The 20,453-nt window shown below is 39.9% G+C and overlaps 1 protein-coding gene across 7 annotated transcripts in view; it reads left to right on the top strand.

Annotated features, from left to right (window-relative positions):
- FBXW7 (F-box and WD repeat domain containing 7) overlaps positions 1 to 19,626 on the top strand; it is a 173,484-nt gene extending 153,858 nt beyond the window's left edge. For 5 of the 7 annotated variants that reach the window (XM_065692745.1, XM_065692754.1, XM_065692791.1 and 2 more), the window contains 7 exons: positions 3,827 to 3,950; positions 5,713 to 5,849; positions 7,411 to 7,524; positions 10,622 to 10,803; positions 11,853 to 12,078; positions 16,334 to 16,544; positions 17,553 to 19,626. In XM_065692745.1, the coding sequence (XP_065548817.1) occupies positions 3,827 to 3,950; positions 5,713 to 5,849; positions 7,411 to 7,524; positions 10,622 to 10,803; positions 11,853 to 12,078; positions 16,334 to 16,544; positions 17,553 to 17,821 (1,263 nt within the window). In that variant the 3' untranslated portion in view covers positions 17,822 to 19,626. Of the gene's footprint in view, positions 1 to 3,826; positions 3,951 to 5,712; positions 5,850 to 6,925; positions 7,050 to 7,410; positions 7,525 to 10,621; positions 10,804 to 11,852; positions 12,079 to 16,333; positions 16,545 to 17,552 lie in introns of those variants that run through there. The other 2 variants (XM_065692779.1, XR_010615641.1) reach the window with 2 other exon arrangements.
- Positions 19,627 to 20,453: the final 827 nt, after the last annotated feature.

Genomic DNA, 20,453 nt, shown 5'->3' with positions numbered 1-20,453 from the left:
AAGTAAGCCCAGAAGAGCACTTCTCACCAAGGATAAAGGCAAACCCTAATTAAGCAGATGTGTTACAGTAAATCCGTTGCTGCAAATCAGGTCATGTTGTATCAGGTTAAAGAGAAACTAAGATTTAGATTTCAGTGTGTGTGCTTTTCAGCGTGAGTCACTAAGTGATGTCCACAGAATAGTAATAGAACATAAGGGTGGATATGAAAGATTGCAAACCCAGTTTGCTACAATTATTAGATGAATGTGTTTTAGTGAATTTTGACGTGGTACTTCTGGCTTTTGATTGATTTTAGGGAATTGGAAATTGGTTTGTTATTTGGAGTGGGAGAAAGCCTGTTTTCCTTTTCCAGATCTACTGCATGTTGGGTTTTCCATGTGGAAGTTTTCATAAGGGCTGAAGTCTTTGTAAGTGTTCGGTTGCTAGCAGGTTATAAAGCAAGTTCTGGTACTAGTATTTGATTACTGTGTTCAACATAGTCTTATTACCAGACGACTGTTCTGTATCTCTTGTTTCTTGACATTTTTTCTGGTATTTATCCTATTTTTGAATTCTTAGATGTGTATGACCCTTCTTTCCTTTTATATATTGTCATATCTTCACGAGTCAGGGAGCGTCACAGCCTTCCCTTTCTGGTTAGCATTTGTAAGGGTTGGAAGCAATTTATACAACAAGTATTAACTTAGGACACATGACATGAGATTAGTATTTACAGAAGCACTTGGTGTTGCAGCCTCCTTCATAAATGGGAAGGACGCTGGAGGAGGAGAAGAGTTCAGGGGGACCTCTGCATGGTTGCCATGTTTCTAGAGAAGCTGCCCAAAGCAGCCTTAGTTCAAAGGTGGAAGAACTTTTCCCTTCATACTTTGAGAAGACAGAAGATGCTTTGCCACTTCTGCATCTATGAAGGCTGGACATTTAATACAGAATTAATAACTAACTCACAGCTCAGTTGTCTTTCTTTGCATGATTTAGTGGCAAAACTAATTCAAGAACAAGCAGTGATCTAGTTATGCTGTAACTGATCATACATTTATTTCAGTTTTAGTAATTTCACAGAAAATATAAGCTATTTAGCTGTAAAACCTTCATTCTCATTTATGTTTCTTGACTCCATTGTAAGCTGCTTGTGTTTAGTTTGTTTTATTGTTTTTACTTGAGACCAGAATATTGTCAGGTGCATAGTAGCTGCACGAAAGGCTGACTTCACCAGTGAAGCTGTCTTAAATAATCTTTGCTTCCTAAACCTCCAGCACTGTCACCAAAATGAACTGAGTTAGACAAAAAAACCCACTGAGGTAACTCCACCATCTCCTCTCCTTTTTGAAGCTCTTTCTTCACCCTTACCTCCTAAGTGATGCTGCCCCAGCTGCAGATGCCGGCTGCAGCAGGGGGTGACGAACTGAGCTGGGGGGGCAAGAACAAGTTGTTGGGGTCAATAATTCTGTAAACAGGCTTCCCTGTCAAAGCCAGCATCCTGGAAAACCATGCTTCCTTGAGTTGTCGCTCCGCATTAACATCTGCAGTTATCTCCAGTGCTTTTGGATGCAAACCAGGATGAGAAGAGAAGATGAATTGGACAGGAGGGCTTTCCTTCAAGAACGTTTTCAGCAATGCAAAGACAGTAACTTAATAGCTGAATAACCAAGAAGATGTTTGTTTTCCTCCAGAGGAAACATGCAATCTAAACAATTAATCTGAAATGAATACTCCTGCTTTCTTGCTGAGCCTTTAGAAAAAATTATTGAAATGACTTGTTTGTGAAACCAGGTCTAGAAACCAACAGATTAGGAGTTTAGCTGAAATCAGCCATTTTTGTTGGTGCTCTCTATGTGCGTGAAGGAAAAGGCAAGAGACTGTTTATTATTAGGCATTATTAACGCTCCAGTGGAGAGTAGTCCTAAATACAGTGGAGGCAAAGGTCAGATCTTTGCCACCTGAAGTTTTCTTGGAACTAAGTCCACGAGCTGAGACAAAGGGACATCATCTTCCATGCACTGCTAATCTTAAAGTCAGCTGTGGGCTGTCTTGACCCTTGATGACTATTTAGATAAATACAGACTAAAATAAATGCCACCCGTATGTAACTTGTTAAAGAATCAGTTGGCTCGCAAGTTTTAATTAACACCGTCTTAGCAAGCGTCCGCATCTGTATAGACAGGACACGTGATATTCAAACAAATTCTGCTGTCATTTAAGGAACATCCAGCAGAAACTGGAAGGACTATATGATGTGTGTTAGGAAATAGAACTTATTAAATAATTACACATACCAGGAATTACGACAGTAAGTCTCAAAGGATGGGTATGGTTGTTGCTTTTGTAACAGAGCCTTACACCCGATCCTAAATGCTGACTCCCTGAGTAGGGACAGGAGAAAGATTCCTCAGCTTTATGACCCAGGGTGTATGTGGGACCTAATGCATAATTTAAGGCACAGGCCCCTCAATCTGAAGTCCTACGTGCTCAACATGAGCTGCAGGTGATGACCTGCAAACAAGGTATGTGTGTGGTCAGAATGCAAACAGTTCTGGCATACTGCGTTTTTATTTCCTGCTCCATCACTGGCTGGCGTAGGTTACTGAAAGTAAATGTTTCTCACATAATAAGGTCAAAAATCTGCTGAGGTCAACAGCTTATCGTTATGGCTTCCTTACTGAATTTCAGTGTGTGCTGCTTTGAAGGGCAGAGTCTATTTATATGCATCATGACTTGAGCTAAAAATTAAATACAAAATCCTAAACATAAAAAGATACGTCAAGTAGAAGCAAAACCTGTCAGTGAAATCAGATCATCCAGTTTTATATCCTGTTAGTTACTGACAACAACCCCGCTGTTTCAGCATGCAGGTAGTTCTCTGCATCCCTTTTTATCAATATTGGTATTTCTGCAGAGTTTTTAGCCATGGAAGGGACTTCCCTGATTGTACACTTTCGTTCTTCATGACTGGGGACACACGTTGCTGTCAAGTAGAAAGGCTGTACTTGGTTGTCCTACCCTTAATGATAGCTGTCCTTCTACTTTGGATTGCGTTTTAGATGACCCTGCCCTGTTTAAGACTTCAGTACATCTGGAGATGTTTGTGGAGATTTCGGGGGTTTATCATGGGCATTACATGGCTTACCTTAGTCAGCTCTCCCAATGAGCTTCAATCCTGTCACATGGAAGAGTTCATGTTTTGTTTGTCTTCTGGGGCTCGCTGGATCTCCCATATGGTTTTGGTAATGTACTGAGTACAGTACTGAGGTGATGTTTCAGTCTTCCTGCATTCCAGTCCCCAAACCTCCTGTAACACTGCTCAGGGGTGCATTTGTGCTCAAGTCAGGAAATGAGTGGTAGGTAATGCTAGGTGCATGCAGCAGTTACTTTTCCTGTAGTTTAGGCTTTTACTGACTGACGTTACTCATCAAACTGCACGTTCCTATTTGCTCACACGGGTCCATGTGTTTACTAGCTAACTTTTGGTATACTTGTCAGCTAAAATAACATCATTATATTAGTCATAATTCTGTGAATGGTTCAAAGTCATTTGGATTACATTTAAAAAAAAACTGTAATAGTGATTGCAGGTGACGTCTACATTGCTGCGAGTACAAGCATTATTTCCAGTGTGATCTGTATGGCTCTAGTTACTTCAGATGATGGTTACACTTCCGTGTGCCCGCCAGAATAAACTGTAGCTCTGTTACGGTTCTGAAACTGTTTAATAATTTATCGTTTCAATTTTCTGTATTTCAGCCCCTGATGTGTGATCATACTTGGAGTTAGTTCACTTTTCCTTCCAAAAGTAATGCAGAAAATACACTTTCTTCCTCTTTTTCACAGCTGGCACTGTATGTGCTGTCATTCCTGGAACCCAGGGACCTTCTGCAGGCAGCCCAGACATGTCGTTACTGGAGAATTCTGGCTGAAGATAATCTTCTCTGGAGAGAGAAATGCAAAGAGGAGGGTAAGGCTGAGAAAAAGATGGATGTAATGGTCAAAGTGTTGCTGTTGTAGACAGTGCAATTCATTTACATAATCTTAAAGTCATATGAAGGCACTTGGTGTGATTTTAAATTTACTGCTAGTGATGCTTTGAGCTACCCTGGTACGTATCGCTGTTGAAAGTACGAAGCAGAAATAATCCATGGGGTACTAGAAGTGAAAGTAGAGTTAATTTTGAGCATCCTATTTATAAAGTATATTAGGTGCATGTTTTTAAAATAGAATTATTTTTGCTTTTTAAGGGTTATTTTTATTTAAAATATAACCGTAGCAAATAAGAGCTGGGATGTAAAAAATGCCAGTACAGTCTTACACTTTGTAAATAACATGGAGGACAAACTATATTGGTGGTTAGGATGCTGCGATTTTGTGTTATTTGTAGGAAAATGAACAGAGAAATGGCACATAGTGGGCGAAAAAGGTGTTAACTTGACGGCTTAGCAAGGGGCGCGCAGTCCACAAGCCTGCTCAGTATTGCCTGCTCATGCCAAATTAAGAAGGTAACAGTGGTTCAGCAGTAGTAGGAATGGACAAGAAAAGGCTCCCAGGACAGTAACCAGGTATTTGAGCACAAGAAGAACGCAAGCTTTTATTTTTAAAGGAGAATTAATTACACGAACAAGGAATCTGTTCTGGGAGCAGAGCACAGGCATGGGATTGCAGAGCAGTATCCTTCTTGGACAAAGGCAAATTTAGGGACTGCCCAGGCTGCACTGGAGTATGGGGCAAGAACTTGTGAGAGGTCAGTGCAAAGGCTTTAAAGACCATGACAGTATGAATATACCTGGTTGTAAAGGTATCTAAACCAAGTAATTTTACTCTGCAATGGAAACAAGGTATCTAACCTCTTAAATCTCTACAGATTATTCTCTTAACGCTTTTCAGTGCAAATGCATTAGGAGGTCAGAGTGAGGAAAAAGGAGAAGTTTTGACAGGGGAACGAGCCTGCATTTGTGATCTTACAAGTAATAATAAATATGGGCAGGCATGAGAGCCCAGGCCAACACCACAATATTGTAGACTGGTTAGACTTAGTGAGGTGCTCAGTCGTATCAAGGAGCAGTTAATTCCACGCTTGCAGATGGGGACACCAGAGAAGGGGCGAAAGGCAGAAGAGTGAAAGGCACATACTGGCAGGAGACAAGGCTCTTGGTAGTAATGAGATGTGGTAGAGAGAGTTGCTCTGTGGTGGAGAAAAGAGAGAGATGGGTGAGAGAACTGTAAGAAAAAAATCTGTAGTAGCAAGGCTGAAAGAAAGCACTGCTGCCCATGTGTCAGTTCAGAAAGGACAGAGCTGGACTTAAATTCCAGCTAGGAGAGGACAGTGCCAAAAGCACACGGCCTTTCAAATCAAGAAAAGGATTAAAAGCTCACTAATACCAAGGCTCATGGTGAACTCAGAGGCAGTGAAGATGGGTGGCCACAGACAGAAAGGTTTACTTTCAGAAGGGCTCCAAAATGAGCGTACGAGTGGTTGTGGTGTTTGTTGGACAACACCCATTTGAAAAAGGCAATATCCTGCTACGCTGCCTCAGAAGGGGAGATCCAGAACCATGCTGATAGGTTGCCAGGAAGGAATGATGAACTGGAGCATTTCCAGCCATGATTACAGTAATGATTTAGCTTAAACAAGAAGATGTAGTATGAAGGGCTGAGGAGCAGGGTGGTGTTCTTTGGGGTGGCCTCATCTCTCCCTCTCTTCCCCTTTTTAAAATTCATTTTAGGTATTGATGAACCGTTACATATCAAGAGGAGGAAAGTAATAAAACCAGGCTTCATACACAGTCCATGGAAAAGCGCCTACATTAGACAGCACAGGATTGATACCAACTGGCGGCGAGGGGAACTTAAATCCCCTAAGGTGAGTTTCTGAGCTGTGTGTGTGGTGCCACGAACAAAGTGGGATCAACTCGTAGGTTTGCTTTGGGGTTTTTTGTTTTGTTTCTTTCAGCAAGCCAGACTATCCATGCACAAAAAGCAATTTTTGGTACAGAAAAAAACCCAACTTCGTATTTCAGCTTACCCTGGGTTAAAATTAATTTCTGGGCACCACATTAGCAAATCGAAATGTGACTCTTTCCTAATACAGCAGAATTCTTTTACTGCTGTTCGAAAAATTCCTGTACAATGTAGTGAATTCCTATAAATACACCAGTCTCTGAGACAATCTCAGAAACTTGATTGGAAATACTTATATATAAATACATACATATGTATGTATGTATGTATTGTATGTATTTGTAGAGCTGCGCCCTGTCGCAACATAAAAATACTCCACAGCTATTGTGTGATCATTTTGTCCTTTATTTTTATATATACTGTAAATTGAGCAGCACAAGACAATAACTTCATTCCATGTTAATATTTTTAAGTGTCTAAGCAAACCTGGTATTGAAGAAGCACTGAGAACCACAAAGGAAACCCACATTGCTCGCCTCTTAAGGTTTTAAATCAGTTTGCCTGTTTTCTTGAGGACTGTATAACAGACTAATAAAAATCAGAACAAAGAGATTCCCATGGAAAACCCATGGCTCTCGCCTGCTGCTTATTTGGCCGTGACTTACGTACATCTCTGGCAACAGCTCTGTGTTTCTTGCGTTGATATGCCACATCAAGTTATCTTGGAATTACTATGAAAATTACAGCCTCAGGCATTATCCAAATGCCCATTTCACTTCGATGAACATCTTGAAAAGTGTTCAAAGAACTTAAATAAAAAATTCCTCATCCTATGTGTTCTGATAAGGGTTCTTTTTGCAGTATTGCAGTAAAATATACTGTGAATTTCCATTTCTCCCAAATCAAGCAATGCGAATCACACCTCTAAAGCAACATTCCAATCCGCATTGCCAGCACATTAAATTACTGCTTTTGTTTGTGCTTAATTGAGTTAATGGTTTTCTAGTTTTTGACTTAGTGCTGCCTGTCATTTAATAGATTACAATGCTTGGCTGGGAAGGAAAAGAATAGATATAGTCAGCCTTGACCACTGCAATACAAGTATGCAGCAAATACCACAACCCCATCCTTTTTGTTCCAAGATTGAAACAACTCTTCAAAGGTAAAAGTAACTCAGCTGAAAAATAAAGAGATGGAATAACTGCAGGGGAATTGAGCAATGTCCAGGTACTAATTCAGCCTACTTATATTAGCGATTTTTCCTGGTACTCTTAGGAGACTTGCAGTAACGGTGGTGTGCTTGCTACACAATGCAGTATCACTCCATGAGAGAAGGAAAATACCTTCTTTGGTTCCAGCTGGTGGCAAATTAGACTTGACACATGGGACCAAGGGGCCTTATTATTACTGAAGCAACTCTAGCATTTTATAATTCATGAATGGGAAGAGCACTTTGTTCCTCCTGCTCTTTCTAATCTCCTGTGTTAAGTTGTGACTGTACATTTCATGTTCTTTATCATCAGGTGCTCAAGGGCCACGATGACCACGTGATCACATGCCTTCAGTTCTGCGGGAACCGAATAGTGAGCGGCTCTGACGACAACACGCTGAAAGTGTGGTCAGCGGTCACAGGCAAGGTAAGCCGGTTATTTTGCTGAATTCCTCAGGAAAGGAGCTACAGGTAGAGCACTGGTATGGCAAAACTGCTGCTGTTGTGCCATCAGAGCATGCTCCAAGGGTGGTCTTCAGTGCTGTCTGGTGCAAGGATTGGAAGAAGCACCGGTAAACATTTGGGTCATCTTTTCCTACACAGAAACTAGTCTAGTTTGAAAAAAGTCACCTTGATGTGAAATTGCAATGCTGCTCATGTTACTGTTGGCATAGATCCTTGTTCTCCTGGCAATTCTGCTATTCTTGCCGAGTCGTTTGTGACATGGATTCTAAAGAATTCCGACAGATACGTTACTTCATCTCCCTTAAAGCTTAATTTAGCTTGCTTTTCCCCTTCCGGATCTCCCTTTCTCACTTGTCTTCCAGCATTCTTTCTGTTGTTTTCAAGTGACTGAAATGGGGTGTTCACCTTACTGGCTCTGATTTCAAACACAGAGTTTGTTTTTTTTCTTTCGAAGCTACTATATTGCTGAGCCACCAAAAACAAATAGCAACTTGCTTTAGGTTTAAATATTTCCCATTAAATTGGATCCAGCTCAGGCGGGAATTTAATAAGCTTCAATAATTTAATTTTGGCCCAGGGAAGCAAAACAATATGTGCAATCAAAAAGACAGTACTGAACATTTCACTCATGTTAGAACATCACAGCCAGCTACTCAGCACACAGAATTTTTGGTTTAAGGTGACTGGCTGACCATGCTCCAAGGATACAGAAAAGGCCTCCGGGAAACAGTGCTGCTTATTTCTGGACTAGTATTGTATGTACTTAGCTTTGTTTTAATGCTGTAGTTAGGTGAACAACAGGACAGCTATTGAGGATATAACATGTTTAAGATGTAAAAGGTATCCACTTTATAACGTTGGAAGCTGAATGTGTTAAGCACTTGTCTTTGCATGCCTAGAAGATCCTTGACAGGACTGTAAATACTACTGTGGGGAAGAATAAAATCAAAAGCCATGGGCAGCCTCACCCTGCCTCTGCTGGCTTCCTTACAACAAACTTGTCTAATGAAGGAACGCATATTGAAATTTACATTTTTTAATTGAAAAAGGCAGCTTAAACCCAACTGAAAAAATACTTCTTTTGTACACAGCACCCTCTCCAAAGCAAAACGTTCCTTTAGATACATCACATTGATCATAGTAGCGTGACTTCACAATTCCTGTTCAGTAATTTTTTGAAAGTAATTACAAATCCTAGTGCGAGCTTTTACCCCAAACTTTTAAGAGAGCCAGAAGTTGCATATGAAGGATGGAAGAATGCTGTATCAGCCCTCGTGCTTACTGGTGCTGAAGAATTAATAAAATAAAAAACCCTAAAGGTTGGTTTGTGCAAATGAACATGACTAAATAATTCCCTTGACAGATGTAAAGCCCAAAATAAGGATTCTGTGTTCTTGCTGAAGGATGATTTCTTAAAATATGAGCAAATTGGCTGAGATTTAAAAAAAATCCAGGAGCTGTAAAAGTGAATAACAGCTATGAACTGAGCAAGATGGATTTGATAGCAGTGAATTAAGCTAGAGCCAGGAATTGCAGAAGACTGGTAAAAAATGTTAAGGGACAGGAAATCTATGTATAGCAAAAGAGTAAGGCATTTTCCAAGGATGTTAGAACAGGATATTAACAACAGAAATTAGTATACTCTCACTGATGCAGGAAAATATTTTGGGAGAAGATTCATGTGATGGAAATACAGCATGCAATGATAATAGAACACTTCGTTTCAGCACAAACTCACAAGGATGTTAAGCAACAGCTACCAGAGTTACAGTTTTGCATAGTACACTTGATCCAGATAGATAGTTTGAATTCCATAATTTTTTTCTGAAGTTACTTGTGGGGCAAAATTGGTGTTTTTTCAAAAGGTGCAAGCATGAGGAGAAGATCCAAAGGATGGCAGAAAGCTGAAATATGTCAGTAACTGAAAGGTGGGGTATTTAGGATACATTATCTCAGATAAAAATATACTGGACTACGTCAAGAGGAGTCAACTAACAGTTAAAGGGAGGCCACAGCAATTAAAACCACTTAGCATTAGATTACAGAAAAAGAGATCATCAAACTGTCTTGACCTCTTTTCTCGTGTAGTTACAGGTTTGACTGATAAAAATCATAGTGCAGCAGTAGATGGCTATGTGCACTGCAAGACTGTATCCCATGACAGATTGAAGAAAATAGAACAATGCAAAAATCAGCATGGCACATACTTAAGTGGGTTAGAAAGTGAGTAATTATAGAGCTCATGTTGTTAATTTAAATGCAGAATCTTCATGGAGTATCTTTCTAGAGGGGTCTTGCAAAGATCTCTTCTTGTCTGTGCTAATTAGCACTTATTGCAGCCTGGTGCGAAAGCATATAGAGTCATTACTTGTGAGCAATACAGGCTGAGACATGGAGACAGGTCATTGTTCCAGAGTGACGGAGGTTTTCTAGAAGTAGGTGTGAGCAAACACTGTCTGTGCGTGGTGAGAAATCGTGTCATACATTTGGGATCAAAGGAGGTAGGCTGTGCTCAAGTCGTGTGGGATTCTCTCCAGGCCAGCAGTAAAGTCTGAAAAAGGTTTGAAACAGGACTTGGCAGTATTGATGCCGCAGCTAAAGCTTATAGAATGCCATGTTTCTCAGATAAACAGAAAAATACAGTAAGAGTATATGGTTTATGGATGGGTGGTAAAAGTACAAGGTGAATGCTCTCTCCAGTTGTAACACTTATGCTTCAAAAAGCTATTAGAAAACCTGCAGTGACTCAGAAAAATGCCAGGAAAATGACTCAAGGCTGTAAAACATGCCCTGTGTTGAGAAATTTGGAAAGACAGTTTAGTTTATCAAGGGGAAAATTATAGGGAAAATTCCTTCTAGTCGAAGTACTGACAACACAGAGAGAAATTTGATGAGTATTTATAAAAGGTAGGATTTTTTTTTTGTTCAATCACAAAGCAGTCTCCAGGGGTTCCTTTGGCTCTTGCTATGAGAGACTGCTGTTACCTCCTAGACTGCTTTTTCTTAAGTTTCCATTCACCTCTGTTAAAAGGGTAACTGAGCAAAATACCTCTTTTCAGTGTTTGAGAACGCTGGTTGGGCACACAGGCGGAGTCTGGTCATCACAGATGAGGGACAATATCATCATCAGTGGATCTACAGACCGAACGCTGAAAGTCTGGAATGCTGAGACTGGAGAATGCATACACACCTTATACGGACACACCTCCACTGTGCGCTGCATGCATCTTCATGAGAAAAGGTGAGGCTTTGTCCAACGCTACAGTCACTGTTCAGCATATAACCTACACTTGTGTTCACAGCAAATGCTTGTTAAACTTGGGTAGCTTACCCAAGATGGGGTGAAATACAAACCAGGTGAACCATTCAAACTCAACTACATAAATCAACACAAGGGAGGAGATGATTAATAGAAGCAAAAGCACAAGAGTGCTAATTAAAGAACAGAAATTGAGTCATGTACTTTATAAAGTCACATTCTGCGTTATTTCAAAACTAGTTCTTTGTTACACTGTGATCCAGTCTCCCACACTCTAAATAATTTCTCCTTTTTGTCAGTGCCACAAACGTGTACTCATTTTGCAGAATGACTGTTTAAGTACCGGCACTGCAGTCTTTTCTGTACATTTTAGCTGATAATATCATAATTCCTGCAATAGTAAACTATGTCTTGATCCAGGCAACGAATGCTGGCAGAGCTCCTTTACTTGACTGTGGTACGGAGCTGCTGACAGAGTGCCTGTTGGTTGCTTTCCTTCTTTTTCAGAGAATGATGAGGTTTTATCAGTCCCATTAATATTAATTCATTCGCATTTCTGTTCTTGCCTAAAAAAGCCTTAAAAAGTTTAAACTGAAAAGAATCAAGCAGAATAACTGTTACTTTACTAAAACTTCTAAAGGTCTTCTTTGTTTAATTGTTACAATTAGTTAACTTAGTCATTAAAACAGAACGCTCCTAGCACTGACTGGAGCTCAGCATATTCATAAGCTTGCATAGACAGATACAAGAGCCCACATAATTTCTCATGGCATCATCATTTTGCTGTTCAGGAATAAAATGCCTTTTTAAATACTGATTGCTAATTATATCAAATAGATCCTGAGGAGGTGAGTTAAGCACAGAAGGAAAAACAGTGAAGTAATTTTTTACCCTAATAAAATGCCAGACTCGATCTTTGGTGGGTAGTGGACTAATGCTATCTCATGTCTCAAAATAAAACATGTAACTGATTTATTGTAACGCTTTTATGTCCAATGCTAAGTACAGGAGGGGTTTTCTTGTTCCTCCAGAGTGGTCAGTGGGTCTCGAGATGCTACCCTGAGAGTTTGGGACATAGAGACGGGCCAGTGTTTACACGTTCTGATGGGCCACGTAGCTGCAGTTCGGTGCGTTCAGTATGATGGCAGAAGGGTTGTAAGTGGTGCATATGATTTTATGGTCAAAGTGTGGGATCCAGAGACAGAGACCTGTCTGCACACACTGCAAGGGCATACTAACAGAGTCTACTCATTACAGGTATGTGATTTTCATCTGCTGCTTTAGTTTCCTTAAGTAACATTTGAAGTCAGTTTATTTCGCCTTGTTTATTAAGTTGTGGGTACCTACTCCAGAATGACACAGGCCACAAGAACACAGAGGCATCTGTGATGCCTCTTTCATTTTGTCACACTAGTTACATGTTGTCTTTATTTAGAAACAGACATACTTTTGTTAGAGGAGCATTTTCTAAAGCACCCAGTACAATAAAGCCCAAATCTCTATACCAGCAAATTAAATAGTTTTGTGGTTGCTGGGTTGGTTGGTCGGGTATTTTTTAAAATCTTGCATGTGTTTTGGAGCTGTGATTTTGCTTTCCCCAAAGAAATTCAAAACTTACTGTTTTAAATAAATCAGATGATACAGTAATTGAAAATCCGCCAAAACCCTCATTGGATTAATGTTCTGAATTATGCAGATCTGCTTATCCTTATTTTGTAGTCCCATCTTCCAGTTCCAAACTACAATTCACAGTAAGACTGAACCTAAAATTTTAATGTTCCAGTGTAAATCTCCAGCTATTCTATGATTCTATGATTCTACTTCCTCTTCTCTGAGTAGAGGCCAGATCTACAACTGTGAGGCTTTGTCAACAGCGACATGTTACTGTAGATGCAGGTTATTGTGGTAGTGCTCTGTGGCATGGCTCTGTTGCCTTCCTCTCACCCAGACTGCTCATCAGAACAAAGCTGGCAAAGACGCACAGAGCCCTCATGTAGACTTCCCTTACCTTTACTAACCCAAAAGATCGTCTTGCTCATTCATAGAGTCAGAGCATCACTTCCAGGCGCTGAAAGGCGAAAGAAATTAATTTCATGCTTGTGCCTGTTCTCACCACAATCTGGCAGGACTTGAAAAACAAATTAACAAAGACAGTTCAAAATGGGGAAATCGCATTCAGCATGTAACTGGTCTGTGGCTCAGAAAGCGAAGCTTGGTGCTGGAGACATTTTTCATAAAGTTTGTCTTTCATAAGGTGTATCTCACCATCATAGATAAAATATGAACAAAATACATAATTGGTTTCCTTTCTCTAAACATGTAAAATTTATCAAACATCTCCAGTAATTCTCTTACATTCATATGCTGACGAGTACTCTGTAGACAAGCAGCGAGCACGTTAAAAATGCTGTACTACCTACCTATCTCTTAACAATATTCCAAAGGTTGTGTTTCAGCTAGGGCAGTTTGGGAACAGTTTATGTTATTCTGCCTTATCTTCACCAGTAGCTCTTGCTTTGCCTTATGAATATTTATGTCTTGCTCTGATACTCTAGCAATAATGGATCAAAGAATTGGGTTACGTTACACAGTCATACTATTCACGCTTGGCATTCTGAAACAAACTGGGGAGGGGCAAGAGGCTGCAGGTGCTTTCAGTTTTAAGGACAGAACGACTCTTTAAAATTGCATGGTGAGCCCCTGCCCTTTGGCCTGAATAGCGCCAAACATCAGAACTCCCATAAATAGAATGATCAAGGCTGAATAACCAGCCTGTCCTCCCTGGCCCTGTGCAGTGGCGCAGGTTCTGTTACACCTCAGTATTTCCCCAGTGGTACCCCCCCTACCATTTTCCAGAGGTCCTTGGACAGAGGTTGAAGACTACTGACCACGTTGTGTTTTCTTACTCTTCCTTAGCTGCCTTTGAAGTAACCCCCAGACTCTCTGGGTTCAGAGGTACAGCTCAACCACTGATCCAAACGGTTCTGTGTTTGTCTGTGGTATTATCAGATAAAGTTTGTCTTAATGCCCAGCCTTAAAGCTCTTTTCTGAATACCTTACATGGAATAGAAATGAATACCGTACATGGAATACAATTAATTTGCAGGGAAAGCGGAAAGAATTCAGAATTTTACATAAATCTGGTTTAGTTCCATTTAGGGGAAGAAGAACATTCTCTAGTGTTTCCACCCAGCAAGTCTGCTCTGCTACTTAACACTCCTCTTATCTGAACTCAGATTAGTCTGCATCCTCTTTTGAAAGCAGGGTACCCAAAACAGGATGCAAAATTCCAGCCAAAGTCTTACCAATGCTTACTAGAAGTGAAAAATTACTTCATGTGCCTTACACAGCATACCCCTATTTCAGATACCAAAGTGTCTTTTTTTTTTTGTTTTTAGTTTATTTTCACCAGAAATGCAGTGCATGCAGCAGATAAGCAGTCTGCGTATGCCAGTTGCTCTCTGCATTCTTTGGAACTCTGGTGCCATGCTCAACCATTTTTGACTGTAGTGGTCCAAGATGGGAGTCTTCTGCAGGTCTTATAAAAAGAAGCAGTCTCAGACAGTTGAGTTCCTTTAACTGGGTTCTTTCTTTGCCATTATTAGATACCAGTCAGTCCACATGGCCAAGTCATGTCACATTGCCCTTGCTACAACAAAGGCTCCTGCCCAGCCTCCATTCTCCTGGGCTGCAGCTGTACATTCAGTCCCCGCCAAGCTGAGATCCTCACAGTTTTCTCTTGACTTTTACATTCTTTGCTTTGGGTCAGTTCTACTCTTTCAAATGTCACCCAAATCCTAATGAACATAGTAAATGCCAGACCCCACCTGCAACTCTTTCTGGTATCTATCTCTAATAATGCTGTGAACAAAGTTCTGAGCAGGATAGTATCCCTGCCTCAGATCTGCCTGCCTCTTTCTGAAAATACAACCAAGACATCAGCCACTTCACATGGCTTTTTTACTCTGTCCTAGGAAAATAAGAAATCATACTGGTTAAGATCATTTCCCCACAAATCTATGTTTGCTGCTACGTACTGCATTGCTAAGGGCTTGCAACCAGATCAATTTGTTACTTCCTTGTGAAAATTGAGCTTAGGCTGACCGATCCATAATTCCCCATCTCCCATCATCATCTCCTTCAATAAAGAAAGTAACTGTATTTGCCATCTGAAACTTGTCTGTTTTCCATGGGTTCTCAAAGATAGCAGCAGATGTCTCTGAAATTGTCTTAAAACAACTTGCCTTATGTGGATTTTTTTTCCCCATTCTAGCAAAAGCTTGTACTCAGTTGTCAGTGGTGTCAAGGCTGTGAGCCTACACTCAGATGGCTGAGGACTGAAGCAAAAAACAAGTCAAATAGCTGGCCTCACGTGCTGTTTCCTTCCCACTGAGCATAAGTGAGCTATTTTTTATTTTGGCTGTCCTCTTGTTTGGTTTTGGTTTGGTTTTTTTTTTACAGAATAGTAAAGCAGCTTTTGCTAGTTTTATCTTGTTTTATGCCCTGCCTTTCTGATTTTGTCCCAGTGTGCTCTTTTAAACACATCTATTGATCTGCTTTCTACTTTTTGTACAATTCCTTGTGCTTTAGCCAAGTGGGTCTTGGTAATTTACTACACTTCCTATCTTCCCTTCACACAAGGATAGTTTGTGTCTTTAAGAAGTGCCAGCTCTCCTGAACTCTTCTTCCCCTCAGAGAATATATAGATAAAAACCTCATGGGAAGGAAGTCTCAATTTATTGAAGTATTCTTCCTTGAAGCCCACTGGTTTTATTCTACTGCTCTTTTCCTTCTTTGAGAATTCTGGACTCTTATGTTATTGTCACAATCACTCAAGTTACTTTCCACCTTTGTATTCTCTGCATGTTCAGTCCTCTTGGTCAAAAGTGTCTCATCTCTTAGCTGATTTCTCTACAAGTTCGCGTTCTACATTATTTTATATATACTATATGCTCAGAAAAATCCAAGAATTTGACACCCACATTAGCCTGTTTGCCTTTCTTTACAATGACTTGGAAGTTAAAGTTCATTACTGCACACAATTATTATTATAAAATAGCTAAACTCAGCATTTTTCTGTAGATGAGTCTTCATAAATGCTTTTGCCCTTCTCCAGCTTACAGTCCCTCTGATTTGTGGAAAGCAGTTTTGGCTTGTTAATATCTTTATTAGGAAAACTACATTCTCCTACTGTTGTATGCTGTAGTACAGTCAGGATTCTGTTGTGCTTAAAGGAGTTGTATTACAGCTAAAAGACCAGTAGTTCAGTCTTGTCTTCTCAAACTGGGTACCACAATAGCCCACGTCTGTTACAGGAAATCACACTGACCGTTAATCGCCTGCTCTGATACCAAACGTGGCCGTCTCTACTTAGACTGAATTCTTACACTATCATACAGTTTCCGTAGTGTATGTATAGTATGTAATGTTGCACTTAGTGAGTTAAATGCTTAATAATCTTCTTCGTAAGATCCTAATGTAATTGTTTGTAATAGATTTACCTTTCTTGTAGTTCGATGGTATCCATGTGGTGAGTGGATCTCTTGATACTTCCATCCGAGTTTGGGATGTGGAGACAGGCAACTGCATTCACACGCTAACAGGCCACCAGTCTCTCACAAGTGGAATGGAACTCAAGGACAATATACTCGTGTCTGGGAATGCCGATTCTACAGTCAAAATCTGGGACATTAAAACAGGACAATGTTTACAGACATTGCAAGGTGAGCCTAAACTACCTTCATGTCAGTCAAGCTGTCTGCAGTAATCTATGCTGCAGATTCTCTACAAAAAAAAAACCTAACTTGAAAATAATTACATACAAATAAGCAAGCGCAGACCACTTACATCTTAAATATTTTTCTGATGACAGCAGTATGATCTTTCTCTGAATTAGAACAAAATGTATTTAATTTAATCTATTCAGATCACTTGCCTATTATGAAAGGCAGATGGTCTGGACTGATAGCAATTTGCTATGGGTGTATTAGCCTAATAAGCCACAGAAATATGTAGGAAGTGACATCTCAAAACAGTCAACGTATTTATTTAGGGGTCACTTGGATTTTTCAAAGCTCACTGATTAATTGGATCGGGAGGCAAAGTACACTGTCTGTTGCAATAAATCAAATGAGTGGAAGATGTTTTCTTTATTTCAGTAAAGAAGAAAGATTGTTGTTGCTATTTTGACAGTTGCTACTCAGGCATCGTGTACATGAACACATCGGTTTGTTCCTCCCCACAAAAAAGGTCCTTATCCCCATATACCATATGCAGCATTGCTGGTTGGAACAGAAAATGAAATTTCCCTGTAAAGCAGATTCTGATGATTTAACAGTCTATATGTCAATATATAACTGTCAATATTTACTAATAATCTCATAGTAACACTTCAGAAGGACTTGGAGACAAATGCTTACAGCAGTCACCTCATTCTGGATGGTTGAGTTCGTTTTCATCATCATCCAAATGCACACTTGCCCTCCTGCTTGTACACAACAAAATGAGATCACTGTAACAAAGAAGGAAATCCTGGGGCACTTTTCTATATCTGCATTCACTTATTTAAAGCATGGCAAGGCTTCTGTACCTCTAAATGCACAAAAATTGAGTTAACACATCTAATAGATAGAAACAGCTGTATGCAAATAGCTAGGTATTTATTCTATAGGCAGTGCTGTCTGACCTTGCTTTCTAATTATACATGAAAATGTTCTGGTTTACCGTTACAGGTCCCAACAAGCATCAGAGTGCTGTGACCTGTTTACAGTTCAACAAGAACTTTGTAATTACCAGCTCCGATGATGGGACTGTAAAACTTTGGGACTTGAAAACGGGTGAATTTATCCGAAATCTAGTCACATTGGAGAGCGGGGGAAGTGGAGGCGTCGTGTGGCGGATCAGAGCTTCTAACACAAAGCTGGTGTGTGCGGTTGGGAGCCGCAATGGGACTGAGGAAACAAAGCTGCTGGTGTTGGACTTTGACGTGGATATGAAGTGAAGGGCAGAAAGATGAATTTGTCCAAACGTGCAGACGATGTTCTCCTGTCCCTCCCCCTGGGGGAAAAAAAAAAAAAAAAAAAGGAAAAAAGAAAAAAAAAGAAAAAAAAATACCCCTTGTCCTTGGTGGTGCAGGATGTTGCCTTGGGGCAGCAGATCCTAAAGACCTACAGACTACGAAGGAGAAGACAAAGATGACAAACTCTAACTGACAAGAGAGGCATTTGCTGTCTCGTCACATAAAAAGGCTACACTTCTGACCGGGGCAGCTTTGCAAAAATGCGACTTTTGAAATGAAACCAGGTGCAATTATTTCTTTTCTTTCCTCCATCTGCTCTTTGAGCAACTTGGAGGCGAAAAAAAAATTATTGTTACAGTTCTTGTTAAAAGGTTATTTTACCACAAAGATCTCGAAAGAAGCTGCACAGGCGAGCCTGCTCGTGCACCCCTGGGCCACCCTGGGTCCCGGCAGCCCCTCTGAGCAACACGCTGTCCTTTAGCCCCGCTCTGAGCAGGGGGTTGGACCGGACAACCTCCAGAGGTCCCTTCCAACCTCTACGAGCAGTCACTGGTTGACTTTCAAAAACTAGAGAGCATCTGCAGTGAAACAAAACAAAAACAAAGAGTCCATTCCTGGTGTGGAAAAGCTAAAAGATTACTGTGAATTGTTTTGTACAGTTTTATCAGAGCTTTTTCTTTTTTTTCCTTTGATTCCTCTTTTTTTTTTTCTTATTTTGCCAACCATTGCCAATGTCAATCACAGTATTAGCCTCTGTTTAATCTATTTACTGTTGCTTCCATCTACACTCTTCAACGCATAAGTTGCTCTGAGGTGGCAAGTTGTCCTGGGTTTTGAGAGTCCTCTGATGGATTTAATTCGCAATGCTGGTGCTAGAAGTAGGTCTTCAATTACGGGATTGTTGTCCCACCCCTGTACTGTATTCCCAGTGGCCAAACTTATTTATGCTGCTAAATGAAAGAAAGAAAAGCAAATTATTTTTTTTTATTTTTGTTTCTGCTGTGACGTTTTAGTCCCAGACTGAATTCCAAATTTGCTCTAGTTTGGTTACAGAAAAAGACTTTTTGCCACTGAAACTTGAGCCAACTGTGCCTCTAAGAGGCTGAGAGTGGAAGAGTTTCAGACAATTAAGAGTGAAGTTTGCCTGCAAATAAAGAATTGAGTGTGTGTGCAAAGCTTATTTTCTTTTTTCTGGGCAAAAATTAAAACACATTCCTTAGAACAAAGCTATTGCAGCCTGTTCTGTGGGGAAATTTTTCTTTGTGAGGGCTGTGGTGAATGGAATGAACATACATTAAAAAAAAGACAAAATTTTTAAAAAAATATGCTAAAATACAAAAATGGAAATAAAGTTGCTGGTCAGTCTTAGTGTTTTACAGTATTTGAGAAAAAAAAAGAAACAGCTGTTACAGTTATTGCTGGGAGGAACTGACAGAGCAAAAACTTCATGTTTTTGTAAAGATGTCGCTTGCAAACAAAATGAGAAACGAAAGAGTCAAATGGTTTGCCTCATTCTCCAAGAGCCACAACTCAAGCTGAACTGTGAAAGTGGTTTAACACTGTATCCTAGGCGATCTTTTTTTCCTCCTTTTTTGTTTTGTTTTGTTTTTGTTTTATTTATAGTCTGATTTAAAACAATCAGATTCCAGTTGGTTAATTTTAGTTATGTAACAACCTGACATGATGGAGGAAAACAACCTTTAAAGGGATTGTGTCTATGGTTTGATTCACTTAGAAATTTTATTTTCTTATAACTTAAGTGCAATAAAATGTGTTTTTTCATGTTAGTATGTCTTTTTTCTTTTCCCCCCTCCATTCCCCTAGTTGTTAATTCAATATCATCTCTCCTACGAAGGGTAAAGCAGGTCAAGTTGCTCAGCTTACTGGTAGATGCTAAAATATGTCGCAGGACTTTTTATGTAACCCTTCCACAAACAGGTGCGTGAGTGTCCTCTCCTTCAGTTACCGTATAGGATTTGTCACATGGGCTTCACAAACATGCGGGAAAGCCATTAGCTTCCTATCGCTAAGAACGTGTCAGGATTTGGCTATAAAAAGCTGTTCAAGTACGTAAAACTTCTTCCGATAGCATCTTGTTACTGCATTAAATTGAAACTTGATGTTTATTATTTATGGATTTCAATCAATTGATTGCAGCCTGACAGCAGAGAACAAATCCATAAATACAACTAAAATCAAAGTTCGGATTGTAGGAGAGCTTAAAATAAAGCTTCTGAAGAAGAAAAAAAACACCCCACATTATTCCAGATCAGTCCCACAGTAGTGTTACCAGTGCCCTGAAACCAAGGTAAGTCAAGTCATCAGCTGTCTTAGAAACTTACCACTTGAGTGTCATTTTCTCTCTCAGATCTCCTTGACCAAAACCACCATTTTTTCCTGTGTAAGAAAGACTCTTTTGTCAGGGCAGAACATTTACTTGTTTGTCACAGTTTTCCCTGTAGAAAACTTGCATTGAAGAAAACCAAACCAAAACATTAGAAGAGAAAATACATGGATGGAAAAGCCAAATATTTATATACTTACACATCTATGACTATGTGCTATTCAAATGCAGTTCCAATCCCAGTGTTATGCAAAACAAGCAATGCTGAAG

This window comes from Lathamus discolor, chromosome 1, assembly GCF_037157495.1.
Source record: "Lathamus discolor isolate bLatDis1 chromosome 1, bLatDis1.hap1, whole genome shotgun sequence".
NCBI lineage: Eukaryota > Metazoa > Chordata > Aves > Psittaciformes > Psittacidae > Lathamus > Lathamus discolor.
Note: the sequence above shows the minus strand (reverse complement) of the source record. Positions and strands in the feature narration are given on the sequence as shown.